This window comes from Parasteatoda tepidariorum, chromosome 10 (assembly GCF_043381705.1).
Source record: "Parasteatoda tepidariorum isolate YZ-2023 chromosome 10, CAS_Ptep_4.0, whole genome shotgun sequence".
NCBI lineage: Eukaryota > Metazoa > Arthropoda > Arachnida > Araneae > Theridiidae > Parasteatoda > Parasteatoda tepidariorum.
In genome coordinates, this window is record NC_092213.1 from 24,245,792 (window position 1) to 24,261,723 (window position 15,932).

The 15,932-nt window shown below is 27.0% G+C and overlaps 1 protein-coding gene across 2 annotated transcripts in view; it reads left to right on the forward strand.

Moving 5' to 3' along the window:
- LOC107450329 (A disintegrin and metalloproteinase with thrombospondin motifs like) overlaps positions 1–15,932 on the forward strand; it is a 124,334-nt gene that overhangs the window by 60,182 nt on the left and 48,220 nt on the right. For both annotated transcript variants that reach the window (XM_021147654.3, XM_016066096.4), the window contains one exon: positions 14,914–15,077. In XM_021147654.3, coding sequence (XP_021003313.2) covers positions 14,979–15,077 — 99 coding nt within the window. In that variant the 5' untranslated portion in view covers positions 14,914–14,978. The remainder of the gene's footprint in view (positions 1–14,913; positions 15,078–15,932) is intronic.

Sequence of the window (15,932 nt, forward strand, 5' to 3'; positions counted from 1 at the left end):
TAATAATCTATTTTTTAATTAGTGCTATTTGATTGGTGCTGACATCTAGTTTAAAATAAACTAACTATCTACAATTACCTTAAAAATATCCTAGTACTGCCATCTGGTGTGTAAAATGAGAAATAAAATGTTTTCCGGGCAAAAGAAATGAATAAGTTTTATACTTATTGGAGAGTTACTACTGAACACTCCAGCCCGGAAATATCACAGGAGCGAGAAATAGAGGGTGAAACCTCACCCCGTCATTTAGTCCGGCCCGAGCGAGAAGGAAGGGGTTAGCCACCACTTTATGACAATCTTGAGTATTATCCCACGCCATGCTTAAACGCATTGAGAAAAAAAAGTATAATCAACTACTAGAATATAATATCTGGATCTGCAAGAACACCAAAGAATTCGATAATTTTTTACTGAAGCGCTTTGGCAATGATTTTGGTAAAATTAACAATACAATAGGGTTTTATAACGTGCAATAAAATTTGGCAAATGTGGAAAAATTAGGTAATTTTTTCATGAAATCTTAGAGCATGGCTTAAAACAAGTTTACTCGGATCAATTTACTTTCAGGTTTTTTATTTTTTATTAAATGTGTTATAATAAGAGTTATAACTTTGAAAACCAGAATTTCTGGTAAACCTTAACCTTATGAAAGGAATGATAAATTCTGTATATTTTGGTTTTATTGATCAGAATAAAGGTTCCATTTTCAAGAAATGTCACTACCATAAAGTACTGTAATATTACCAAAATTTTTTCGCCGTGTTATGGAGCCACAACGTCTAACTATCGCACAAAATTCTTATGCACAATGTCAAATCATCGATAATATGAATCTATTTTTCTGTGAGTGAACAGTGAAATTACTTGCATCTCAAGCACGATAAATAAATATAAATAAATATAAATAAATATAAGCACGTGATAAAAGAAAACAAATATAAACATATGACTAATGAATATTCTACCGTGATGATTTTTCTTAAATCCCTAATAAGGTAATATTGTTTAACTCATTAAATAACACTTCATTTAAGAGCAAACTTCATTTAAGACATGATACTGTTGATGATATTAGGAGCAAAATAACTTTAGTCATGTGGAGTACATTATTTACGGTACAATTGAGTGTATTTTTCCCTTAGTCATTCAATTTTGGTTTCTTTACGTGCTTCGAATTTTGAGATATTTTCAAGAAAAAAAAAATATTGTTGGCGTATAACTGAACTGATTCAGGTTTTCAGAATATACTGTAATAGTAAACGTTTAACGTGTTTTTATAGTATATGTGTCATACAAAGTAAAGCAAATATCTGCATGTTAATTCAAAAAGCGAAAATAAACACTCGTTTTAAAGTTGTTAAGGTTGTAAAATCTTTCACAGTATAGAAACATTTTGCATTCATAATTTATAAATAAAATATTTTAAAGTTATTTTGCATATTTTGAATAATTAAAAAAGTACCGAAATACAAAATTTTGTTCCGCCAAAGTTGTCTTGACTTCAATCAATTGCCTTGACATATTTCATTCTTTTCCAAAATTCTACATTTGAAGAATGCGTTTCTTTTTGAAATATGCGTGCCATACTTTACTTCGAAATGCCTTTTCAAATTTATTAATATGCAAGTAGACGCGTTATGGGTTGAAAACTGTCGTAAAGTAAGTTGTAATTTCTACTACCATATTCTTCGTGGATGAAAATATAAAATAAGAGCTAACCTAACATTATATTGAAAAAGTCTCAAAGCAATTATCACGAAACAATATGCGAATATTCAGTTTGGAAAACTAAGCAGCTACTTTCAGTAAAATTTCTAGTCTCCTTGAAAAATGTCCTTCGAGTAATCAGTATCTGCAATGCATTGTGGGAATAGATCTGTTAAATAAAAATATTACAGATAATTGAAACAAAAGTCTAAAATATTGAAAGCAATAAATTAGATTACGATGCATCTCGTAAATGAAAACAACTAGAACTTTTGAGTTATCAATCAAAATTAAGTTTGGATTTTATCGTCTGCAAGAATCCTTCAAGCAATTAGTATCTTCAGTTTAGGTTCGGTAATAGATCTATTAAATAAAAGTATTGAGAATATGTGCTTTAGTTATTTTTTTCCATACTAATTCATAGCAATAAGCAATCATAGTAAATTAAAGTTTAATTCAATATTTTTATCTATCAAATTTTGAAACGTATCCGCAAAGGTTGCAAGAAAACACTTTCCTAGTTCATTATTTTAATAGTTTACAGATAATTGAAACGAAAATATAAAATCTTAAAAGCAACAAATTACGCTCGTAAATACTAAAAACAATTTTAACTGGTGAGTTATTAATCAAAATATAGCTTGGATTTTATCGTCTGCAGGAAAAATGAAAAATGTCCTTCAAGCAATTAGTTTCTTTAGTTTATGTTCGATAATGGATCAATTAAATAAAAATAATGAGAATAGGTGCTTTAGTTATTTTTCAGGTTCTGAAGATTTTTTTAAGACTAAAGATTTTTTTTAAGCATTCAGATTGAGAATTGGTGCTGATTCATAACAATAAACAATCATAGAAAATTAAAGTTTAATTGAATGTTTTTATCGATGAAATTTTGAGACGTATCCACAAGAAAATCCTTTCCTCAGCTCATTGCTCTGATAGCTTACAGATAAATGAAATGAAAATAAAAAATATCAAAAGCAACAAATTAGATTGCAATGCATTGCTCGTAAATACTAAAAACAATTAGAACTGGTGATTATTAATCAAAATTAAGCTTGAATTTTATCGTCTGCAAGTATATACTACAGGTTTGAAAATTTCCGTAAGTATCCACCGTGGACTTTCCCTCGTAAATTAAGGAATAATTAGAAATGAGAGCAAGGTCGACAACTTTTCAACCAGTATTTTATATCAATCTAGCGGCATAAAAGAGAATTCGTTAAGAAACCTTCGAAACCTTGTAAAAGTTTGATTTTATTAATTGTTAATAATAAGATGGTATAGGTATAAAAAATAATGCTTCCTCAACAACAAATTATTTTTTCTCTGAAAGTGTTAGAACTTATAATATTAACCAAATATTTTAAAATAAATTCATTTGCAACTTAATTTTAAAATAATGATGAAATTAGAATTTAATTAGGTAAAAAAAATTTTTTACAGTAGTGAAAATTATATTTTTAGGAAACATAAATGTCTTGAATTTGTAATGCTAACATTTCTGATACTGTCGCAATATATCCGCTAACTGCATGTATTTATTTTAAAACCTCAAGTATTAAATAAAGAAACAGAGCATTTTAATAACTTTTGAATTAATGATTTGATTGTCACATATTCTTAAACCTGAATGATTCTAAGAGATAACCTGAATTGCGCAAACTAAGTTGGGTAGCTGATGTTTCAAGTTCAAATAAATTCCTTAACAATCTAATTCAGTAATTTCATTGAAAATGAAATTCCTTAAATTCATTTTCAAGTTTCAAATAAATTCATTTTGAATTTGAAGTAATGACGAAACCAGAGATTAACGACTGTTTTTATTAATCTCTGTTGTTGGTGATTAATCTCTGTTTTTAAAAAACTGTTTTTAGAGTAATAAAAATTATATCTTCAGGAAATGCAAACTAAATGTCTTGATATTATGATATTAAAATTTTTATGCTGTTACAATAAAACCACCGAATGTGTGTTTTTTTTTTAAAAAAGGACAGAAGAATAAATATAAGTACAAAAAACTGAAAAGGAAAAATCGGAGCACTTTATGTTTTGAACTAATAATCTGATCGTCATAAACTGCGATTCAATCTTAATGATTCTAAGGGTTAATCCTAATTAGCTAACTAGGTAGCTTAAACGATGTTTCAAGTTACGAAATAAATAAAAAAAAGAATAAAAAAACAGGAGTTTTTTTAGCGTATTTGGCTTATTGACTCTTAAAATAATATTGTCTCAATAACTAATGATCGAAAGTTATTTAATTTTCAGTTTCATCGCATTTTTTCTCGCTTCTGAAACCGTTGAAAAGGAACAAAACATTTTGCCCACAATTATAAACGATAATTCCTTACAAAAATTGTATATATTTAATAATGTTTTTTAATATTTAATTAAGTAATGCCCGTAAAAGTTTTAAATTGAACATTCAATTGCGCAGTTTTTGAATTGTTCTTTGTTCACATAAGATTTATACACAAACTTTTACAAAATTTTAAAATTTTTAATTTTACATCAAAAAATTAAACACACATTTTCATATATTTTTTATAACTCATTGAAAATTATGATGGTTTAAAATATACATACGTTTATTTCTAACTAATTTTAGACACGATTAAGGTATTTAAGGGATAACTAAAATGTAAAACATCACTGAATTATGCTTGCATATTTATGAAAATCAATTTCTTAAATACGAAATTTTAACGAATACCATCGGTTACTACTTGAAATATGTACATTTATGAATACGAAAATTCATAGAAACTATTTGACTGAAATATGTAATTTGTAAATATGTAATCGTTCGAAATATGTAATTTGCTATTAAAAATCTAATTCAATCTACTCGTTATTCGGAGTAAAGGCAAATAGATCAGACTTTTGACGCAAAAAAATCGGACCATGGCCAGAGCCGTAGTAGGCACAAACTCAACCTACCACTCTGATTTGGTAGCTACTTACTTGTGAAGTAAAAATCGACACATTGTTACCTGAAAGAAAGTCCCTTTACAGAAATGCACTGAGGAAAATCAGTATTTTTTGCAACTCTGTTAACGAGACACTTAATTGCATGCCCTGAGAAAAAAAAGTATGGTTAATACTAACAGAATATGGTTTCTGGCTCCATGGGAACACACAATATCTCGATAATTTTTACCGAAACGCTTCGATGTTTTTTTTTTTATTAACGATAAAATATGGTTTTATGATTAAATTTAGTAACATTTGGTAATTTTATCACGGTACTTAAGAGCATAGCATAAAAACCATTTATTTACTTTTCAGTTTTGTATTTGTTACTAAATGTGTTGGAATAAGAACTGTAATTTTAAAAAACTATAATTTCTGAAAAAGCATTACCATATAAAAGGGAAAGGAAATATTACCAAATGAGTGGTTTAAATACTGTATATTTTGGTTTTATTAAACAGTGTTATTTTTTACTGAAAGAATCGTCACTATTACAGTACGGTAATTTTATTAGAATCTTCGTCCGCCTGTGATTGAATAAGAATTTACGCATATTAACGAAAATTCTTAATTTAAGATTATGAATGATAAAATGAAGAGAAATCTTCATTTTTCTAATTAAATATTTTAAATATATCTTTTATAAGTAATAACGCTAACTACTACTTTTATAAACCTTATTTATAAAGTCGGGGTTCAGTTTAAAGAGGTTGATTTTTTATGGTTCCGCAGCCGAAAAAAATTGGGAACCAACATATCGATTACTTAAATGATAAACAATGATATCGATATTTTATCTATTTTCGACAATACTAAACTTAAGTTGTAACGAAAGCGAAAGAGGCATTCTTTCTAAGCTCCTTGAACTTTGTTTCGGTAATTGAAACTACAAATTTCAAAGAATACAAAACATATCAATTACAAAATGATAAACAATGATTATCGATATTTTATCTATTTTTGGCAAAACTTGAGTTGTAACGAAAGCGAAAAAGGCATTCTTTTTAAGCTCCATGAAATTTGTTTCGGTAATTGAAACTGCAAAATTTCCGAACGCAAAACATATCGATTACCTAAATGATAAACAATAATATCGATATTTTATCTACTTTCGACATTACTAAACTTGAGTTGTAACGAAAGCGAAAGAGGCATTCTTCTTAAGCTCCATGAAATTTGTTTTGGTAATTGAAACTTTAAAATTCAAAGAACGCAAAACATATGGATTACCTAAATGATAAACAATGATATCGATATTTTATCTATTTTCGACAATGCTAAGCTTGAGTTGTAACGAAAGCGAAAAAGGCATTTTTTTTAAGCTCCATGAAATTTGTTTCGGTAATTGAAACTACAAAGTTCAAAGAACACGAAACATATCGATTACTTAAATGATAAACAATGATATCGATATTTTATCTGTTTTCGACATTACTAAACTTGAGTTGTAACGAAAGCGAAAGAGGCATTCTTTCTAAGCTCCATGAAATTTGTTTCGGTAATTGAAACTACAAAGTTCAAAGAACACAATAACACTTTACCGTAAATGCCATTATAAGAGCTAGAAACAGTTTCTTTTCGCCAGTCACGGTTGAGTCACGCTAGGATCGTGACGGTAGGGCTTGGTCCAAGGATTCGGCCATTTTTTTTTTAACTCTCTCGAAACCTACTTTCTCCGTTTTGCTCCGGTTGTGATTATTGCCGGAGCGTGACAAATTAGTCTTTTATATTTTATTCGTTTTTATATTCAATTATCTCCGACAGTTTATCCAAGGTGAAGGCAACTAAAAGTTTGAATTTCCGAACGGATTTTCCTTCATCATAAATAGTAATGTTCAATTGAAAAATTGTTGCATTTGCTCTAATAAAAAGCTAATAATATTTGGGCTATTAGATTATTTTATAGGCTTACTTTAAATAGCATAGAAACGTAAAATCGGTATAAAAATGTTTATATGTAACCATTTGCATATACAAAGATAAGGGCGAACATATGAAGCTAAACTGTAATGAAGTCTTGCATTTATAAATGATATATAGTATTTGATTTCAATTAATAAATAATAATTGCATTTATATATGTTACCGTAAATGGTCAAAATCAAGAAAATGTCGACTTTCAGATGTGAATTTCATCTTTGGTGAATGTCCGAAATATTTGTTACATCCGATTTGATACTAATTTAATCATTGATATTATTATATTTAAACGATATTTGAATATCTGCTAAAGATAGATTAGGAGAAATATTAGTGTTCGGGGTACCGGGGTTAAATGCATATCGGACAGTGGCACTGAACCTTAAAAAACATTAATGTAGGGCATTCCGGGAAGTTAACTAGACCTGGTGTATATTTCGGATATTTGCCAAAACAGCTATGTGATTGTCAACATTCACGGTTGGAAGTCAACAACCACCAAATTAAGTCATTCACAGTAACATATACATTATTTCTTTCAGTGTTGGCCAAAAATGTAATCGATTACGGTAATCAATTACTTGTAATCATGATTACAAGGTAACATAATTTTGATTACAGCTGTAACCGTGATTACAATAAACAATTACAGTAATCAATTACTTGTAATCATGATTACAGTTTTGATTAAAGAGGTAATCATGATTATAAAGTCGATTACAGCAATCAATTACATGTAATCGTGATTACAACTTTTTAAAAATTTCGATTACAGCTGTAATCATGATTACAATATTGATTACAGTAATCAATTATTTATAATCTTGATTACAGCTGCAATCAAAATTTTGATTACAACTGTAATCATGATTCCAAATAATTGCGATTACAAGTAATCAGAACAAAAACGATTACGGGTAATTATGATTACAAGTAATTGATTACTCCAATCGAGTATTGCAATCACGATTACAGTTGTAATCAAAATTTGTAATCATGATTACAAGTAATTGATTACTGTAATTGAAAAATGTGATAGATTACATTTTCGCTCTACTCTGATGTAATCAAAAATTTTAGTTTCTTGTAATCGTGATTACAAGTAATTGATTACATAGCTGTAATTATCTGTAATCAATTGCAGTCGTAATCGATCACTGTAATCAAGGGCCAACTCAGATTTCTTTTACCATGAAAATGCAAAATGTTGATTGATGCTAATAGTAAATTTAAACATATTGAAGTCGTTATACATCAAATCAAATTCCGTTTTAAACGTTAGATTCTTTTCTGATAATTAAGATTTTCTCATGCTTTTCTGATATTTCAAGCAGTTTCTTTTTTTCAATTTCGTTTTAATTCAAAGCAATTTTGAAACAAAGCTTCAAAATAACAGAAAGCCTATCCCTTGTTTTTCCAGCAAACAAAGTTCTTACAAAGTTGTGTCAGAGAGTACATGGCAAAAGAAAAATTATAATAATGGAGAAAATAAGCTAATGGAGATATCTAAATTACATATTTTCTAACAGATTTATTAATTTAATATAATCTCTATATATATTTCTCTTACACGGCGATAAAAAAAAGCCTCATTACAACTCCCCGAATGGCAACGCTAGAAAATAGACCAATGATTACCGCTAAAAATGTCACATGCCAAATCTNATTACTTGTAATCTTGATTACAGCTGTAATCGAAATTTTGATTACAACTGTAATCATGATTCCTGGTAATTGCGATTACAAGTAATCACAACAAAAACGATTACGGGTAATCATGATTACAAGTACTTGATTACTGTAATCGAGTATTGCAATCACGATTACAGTTGTAATCAAAATTTGCAATCATGATTACAAGTAATTGATTACTGTAATTGAAAAATGTAATCGATTACATTTTCGCTCTACTCTGATGTAATAAAAAATGTTGATTACTTGTAATCTTGATTACAAGTAATTGATTACATAGCTGTAATTATCTGTTTTCAATTAGTTCAGTTGTAATCGATTACTGTAAACGACGGCTAACTCTGATTTCTTTTACCATAAAAATGTAAAATGTTAATTGATGCTAATAGTAAATTTAATTATATTTAAGTCGTCATACATCAAATCAAATTCCGTTTTAAACCTTAGATTCTTTTCTGATAATTAAGATTTGCTTGTGCTTTTCTGATATCTCAAGCAATTTCTTTATCAATTTCGTTTTAATTCAAAGCAATTTTGAAACAAAGCTTCAAAATAACAGAATGCCTTTCCCTTGCCTTTCCAGCAAACAAAGTTCTTACAAAGTTGTGTCAGAGAGCACATGGTAAAAGAGAAATTGAAATAATAGAGAAAATGGAGATATCGAAATTACATATTTTCTGACGGATTTATTAATTTAATATTTTAAAATAATTAACTCTTCTAATGAATAAATATGCAAAAACACACGAGCTGTTTGAAGTGTTTTGTTACCCATGAAATACATTAACTGCATCTTTAAATTAGTTAATAGAAAGAGGTAACAAAATTTAAACAATTTTTATTTTTATCTAGTTACAGAAAATATGAATTTAAAATCTATATTTTTACATTAGAATCTTAAATAATGTATTTCGATCAACATAAAAATGGTGAATTTATGCATACAAAAATAAACAACCTTAAAGACAAATATTTTAATAACAAATATTTTTTTTTAATTCATGAAAAATTGATGTTTTTTATGATGTATATTTATTTTAATTAGAATTGAGATAGACTCGTGGTATAACTTCTAAACAACACACGATTCGAGATAAATTTCAAAAAGGAGGGATAATAAATAAGTCACCGAAACTTGCTCAGCGCCATCTTTTGCTTGTTCTTTGAAGTATTATATGTTTTGGGAAACTGTGAAACTTTTTGGCGGCGTTCTTTTCATTTTCTCCTTTTTCTTCTCCACCGTGCGATGTAGGAGGACTAATGACTAACCGTAAAATTGCAAAAATATAAGCGAAGCATTATATTTTTAACGTTTTGAATCATTTGCAATGTGTCAGAATCATTTGAATTTTGTCATTGAATTGTACAATTCACCACATAACTCAAAACCTTTACCACCATACAATTATATTTCGTATATTACAACGCAAGCAAATTTCTCAAAATAGATTTTGTTTGATTAAAATGTTTCTGAAATACAAACGTTGGATTTGATGAAATTTAGAATTAGATTAAAAATTGAAATTATAATGACGCAGGTTAACTCAACATTTTGAAACTGTGATATCGAGCTTAAGTTGTGTGAGTCACGAAAAAAGTTAGATAGTTCCATCAGTGGAAGATAATTTCTTAATGAAAACGACATTTGTTTTACAACTGAATCTAATGAAACTTCAGTTTCAATTATTTTTTTGTAAGTGAGGCACCATGTTTGTTTATTCTGTTATTCAATGCATAAATGAATAGTGTATTATGAACTGAATATTATGAATGAATGCTTAGATATTAATTTTGTATATTACAATACAAGCAAATTTCTCAAAATACATTTTGTTAGATTAAAATGTTTCTGAAATACAAACGTTGGATTTGAAGAAATTTAGAAATAGATTAAAAATTAAAATTATAATGACGCAGGTTAACTCAACATTTTGAGACTGGGATATCGAGCTTAATTTGTGCGAGTCACGAAAAAAGTTAGATAGTTTCATCAGTGGAAGATAATTTCTTAAAGTAAACGACATTTCTTTTACAACTGAATCTAGTGAAACTTCAGTTTCAATTATTTTTTTGTAATTGAGGCACCATGTTTGTTTATTCTGTTATTCAATGCATAAATGAATAGTGTATTATGCACTGAATATTATGAATGAATGCTTAGATATTAATCTTGTGTATTACAACACAAGCAAATTTCTGAAAACATATTTTGTTAGATTAAAATGTTTCTGAAATACAAACGTTGGATTTGAAGAAATTTAGAATTAGATTAAAAATTAAAATTATAATGACGCAGGTTAACTCAACATTTTGAAACTGGGGTATCGAGCTTAAGTTGTGTGAGTCACGAAAAAAGTTAGATAGTTTCATCAGTGAAAGATAATTTCTTAATGCAAACGACATTTCTTTTAAAACTGAATCTAATGAAACTTCAGTTTCAATAATTTTTTTGTAATTGAGGCATCATGTTTGCTTTACTAGGGTAGTGTTACTTAATTCGTTTGAATACAAGATCATCAGCAATTTAATTTTATTAAAGAAATCATTATAGTCATGTTAGAAAAATTTCTTTTTTAGTAATTAAAGAATTAATTTTATTATTGACGGAGCAAAATATTGCGATAACTAGTTAAACAATTATTACATTTATATTAAATTTAACTATGCAGTATATAGATTTTACAGCAATATTTCGCATTTTATTATTTTTAAAAGACATTTGAAAGAAAAATTGAAAACGTTTGTATATTAATTAGTTTTAGGCTACAAAGTTTTATTTTAATCCACTAATTTAAATTCACTGTTGAGATTTAAAGTAATAAAAAAAATTAACCTTAGAAAAGTACACATCCTTATCAGTTTAAACATTATATCATCTCTAATTTCATTTTAAAAAATAAAATTTCATTTAGTTACAAAATGTTTTAAATTATAATTTATAAACTTTTAAGCTCATAATTTAAGCGACTGAGTGCATAAATTAAAATATTTAAAGACCTCATGAAAACTCCATAAAAGCTTTGATAAATTATTAAAAATGAATAATTGCATTTATGCTAATTTCAATTGCACACGACGTTTAATTAAATTAAGTTTAAATAATGCAATGATAATGAAATTAAATAACAGTAATTTTTCAACTTGATGATGATTAAGTAAGCTTTAATGAAAAGATACGATATTACATATTAATTTATTTTTAATTTATTTTAAGAAATTACATATTATTTGCTCGGTGTTAAACTACTGAAATGTCATCGCATGATAATATTACGTGAACAGTTTCTTTTTATTGTTAATTCTTAAAAGGTCGTTGGAAAGAAATTAAAATCCTCGCATATGCAGTCTTGTTCAGCATATTAAAAAGGAATATCATTGAGGTCATAGAGACTGCAATATATAAAATATTGATTTAATTATAAAAAAAAACGGATGGCAGGAAAATAAGGAAAAAGGAATATTTGTTGGCCTCGGCAAGCGGATGTCACACCCCGTAGCAATTCTTTTTATTTAAATGAGTGGCACTTTTCACCTTTAAATAAAATAATGATTTGGGTGGATCTGATTGGATATTTCATCAACAATTAATATAAATTGTTATATTTAGCTTTGACTGAAGTATATTTATGTTTCTTTGTTATGAAATTGTGTTAAAATAATTTTGATGCAAATTTTAAATCTGTATACTTCTACAACTTAGAAAGCAAGTATCCAATACGGTTTGTACACAATAAAATTCATACACAATTGTTCAATTGATATACAAAGACATAAAAAAATGTAATTAAGTATATAATTCGGATCATTTTTATTGAATTAGATTTTTCTTTTTTGAACGATTAAGTACACATGATAAAATAAAAACAAATTTCAACAATTCTGTTAGAAAATTAAAAATGAATATATAAATAGATTATTTATCATCTGTTTATTTATCATCTGTTTATTTATCATCAGATTCATACTATATTTTCATTTATATAAAAATTATAGTTTTTACCAATAATTTCTTGCCACACTCACTCAAAATTTAAAAAAAAAATCTATTTTAAATAAATATTTTATCGTTTTTTATTAAGAAACTTAATATCATATAAATTCTATTAAAATTACCATACTTCATTATAAAGATATTTCTGGTAAAAAAGAAACTATAATTCTTGTAATACAATTAAAATATACTGTACTTAAACCACACATTTGTAATTTTGCCGTTCATATGGTTCACACGGTTTTTTGGAAATTTAGATTTTTAAAATTGTAGTTCTAATTACTTTTAGTAAAAATACAAAACTGAAAAGTAAATTCAGACAAATAAATGGATTTTATGCCAAGCTTTAGGGTATCTTGATAAAATAACCACATTTACCAAATTTTAAAGCAATATTTTATTTTATAGAAATCATTACCAAATTGTTTCGATAAAAATTACCGTTTTTTTCCCAGAGAGCTAAAAATTCGGTAAATGTTACCATATTCTATCAGTTTTGACTATACTTTTTTAAATGTGTATTATCGGGCAAATTAATCTTTTTTTTTAGAACATAATTACTAGATACTTTGTATCAACTTTAAACATGATTCAATTCAATAACCTTTCACAGTTTAAAAAAAATTGCTAAAGATTATGGATGAAGGTTTTTTTAAAAAAAATTTATACTGAATTTCCTGAGAATGCACAACAAACTTACTATTTATGAATTTAAGTTATACTAAAACGATGTATGAATGTTAAGAGGCCAGACCAACGATAAAATAAATTGAATGATCTTAAAAGTAAAAGTGAATGCTGGAATTTAAAAAAAAAATAATAACAAAAATGTTGCAGCAAGGAAATAAATTAAAGTCCTAACTGGTGTCAGTAAAAAATTAACGGAAAATTAATGAGATTAGATGAGGAAAAATCATTGAAGTACTTAAAACGAGAAACGGATTACCTTAAATAACGTTAATCTCATGATCGGATTAACGTTTACTAAGAGACAAAACTAATGGTTCGTGGCTTAGACTTCAAATACGCTAGTTAATTAGGTTAAATAATATTTTAAATTACGGATCCTCAATATGAAGGGGGGGGTGAAGTTAATTACAATATCGAAAATGTAGGCAGAAGATATCGGTCAAAAAATTATATTAGATAAATGTTTTTTTTTTGCTTACTTTGCCATATCTCTGAAATTGTTGGAGCGACTCAAAACCTTTTTACACATATTTACAAAATCGCTTGGTCAATAAGAATTCCATTCAAAATTTTTGTTACTTTTTATTATTAAATTATAATAATAGTAAGTGTATTTATAATATTTATGCATTGCAAAATGCAACAATTTAATTTAAAAAATTTAAAAATAGAAAAAAAAATTAAAATTTTTATTTTTCAAAATATTGTATTTCATTATTTCATTAAAAGTATTGTATATCTTGTATAAGCTCCGTTTACTTTAAAATATAAACTATTTCGTTGAAATTCGTTAAAATATTTTTTTTTGTTGTGTTGCGTAGAAATGCATATAATCATCGCATTGATTAAAAAGAGAAATATTTTAAGCAGTGACCTCTCTTATGCACCACCACTTTTATGTGAATTTTTCATTTCTAAGATGATTTTCACATGTTTCAGCTCATTATGTATATAGAAAAATGATAATTATTATTCACTTATGAGTCACTCTAAAAACCAATATTTCAATTATGTGCGGACATTTTTCTTAGAGTAGCAAATTTTTCTTCTTCTTTAAATTAAAAAAAGGAATCATATTTTTTTTTTTAGAAAAAAAGAAACATCGCTAATCAAATCGCTGATAATGACGTAGATGATGGTAATGATGAAGATGATGAAAAAATTTCTCCAAATCATTCGAAAGCTTTGGAAGTTTAAATTATTTGCTGTTTAATACAGCTACACAAACTTCCATTTCTTATTCGTATGAATTTGAAAAAGAAATATCTTTTTTATAAATTTCTCGTCAATAATAAACTTGTAATTTGTGAGGAAATATTTTTCTTTGCGTAGTTATAATAAATACTAAATAATTATAAATATTAGCATTTATTCTTCTGAAACATTTGCATTCATGTTAACATTGCAATCTATGTTGTGTTTTAGAATTTTGAATAATTTTTTTACTCATGTGTCTCTTTTACTTTTTGCTCTTTTTTCTGTTAGTCTTTAATGTCGGCGCATAAGTGAGAGTTCACTGTATTTGTAACAAATATTTACAAAAGATTTCAAAGTAAAATTTATCTGTGATTAATATTATTTTATATGCTTTATTCACTGGTTCATTTTCGCATTATACACTGTCAAATTTCCGGATCAAATTACGATATCAAGTACCGGCATCATCCGTAAAATCCATTTTACTATAAAACTCTCTTTTACAATAATATTTATTTAATTAAAATGATATAGTGATTTTACTGTTATTATTACTGTAAAAATAATGGTATATCAGATTTTTTGTTTCGTAACATATTCTGGTTAAAGTGAATTTTACGATAAAAAGTACCATGAAATTTAATTCCAATACTTTTACTGTAATTTGATCCAGAATTGTTTGCAGTGTAGTTCCAGAATAATTGGACATTTTTTATTGACTGTGAAATCTTTTTTTTTAGATACATATGACAACGACATTCCATCCAAAGATCCACCATTCATAACTCTTTAAAATAGATTAATCATGGAAATAATGAGATTTCAAATAGTGTACTGGCTATGGGTTATTCTTAAGATGACAAGTAGTTTTGATCATAACAAGAAAATTCATCGTACTAAGCCGGTAAGTTTGACTAATTTTTTGTAACATCTTTACAACTATAAATTTGGTGATTTTTAAATACATATTAGTCAATGGTTTTAATAAGGACTCGTAAATAGATAAAAATTCAAAAAAAGAAAAATAATAATTAAAAATAAATAAGTATCTGGGAATTTTTAGCAATGAAACTGAACAATATACTTACATTTTTTGTAGTGTTTATATGTAAAATATTTACAGTGTGCTAGAAAACAATTTGTTCGAAATAAGTGAAAAAATTCCAGAAGACCCCCTGCAGATTGTATAATCGTGATGACTGCCTACAGTGCTTGCGACAATCATTTACAGTCATTTCAAATTCTCATGGCATTATGAAAATCCAAACAAGTTTCTCAAAACAATAAAACCCGGAAAAAGTCTGTTTCTTTTTTAAATAATTTAGTTGAACAAATGGCGTTTATAATTAAATGACTATGGTATGACCAGATCTTAAAATTTTTGGTGAAAACTAAATTAAACTTAAAACAATGTTTACATTGTCTTTTTCAGTTTTATTTACCCCATATGTTTAAACTATATTGTATATAATAACTTTCTTTCTTTTTTCCAGACGCGGATACGTACATAGGTTAGTAAAACCCTTACCCGTATAATCCGCGTCTGGCCACTACTTCCAGCCAACCTCAATCAATTATTTAAACTTTCAAAAGGAGGTTAAAATTTTGTATATAATAGCTATATTGTTTACAACCAAAATCCAAATTTGCATGACGTTTTTTTCTTTTTTTTTAAATTCGTCTGAAAAGATATTTATCGAATGGATTGGCCAGATATATCACCAGACCTCAATCCAATGGAGAATGTTTGAGACTACTT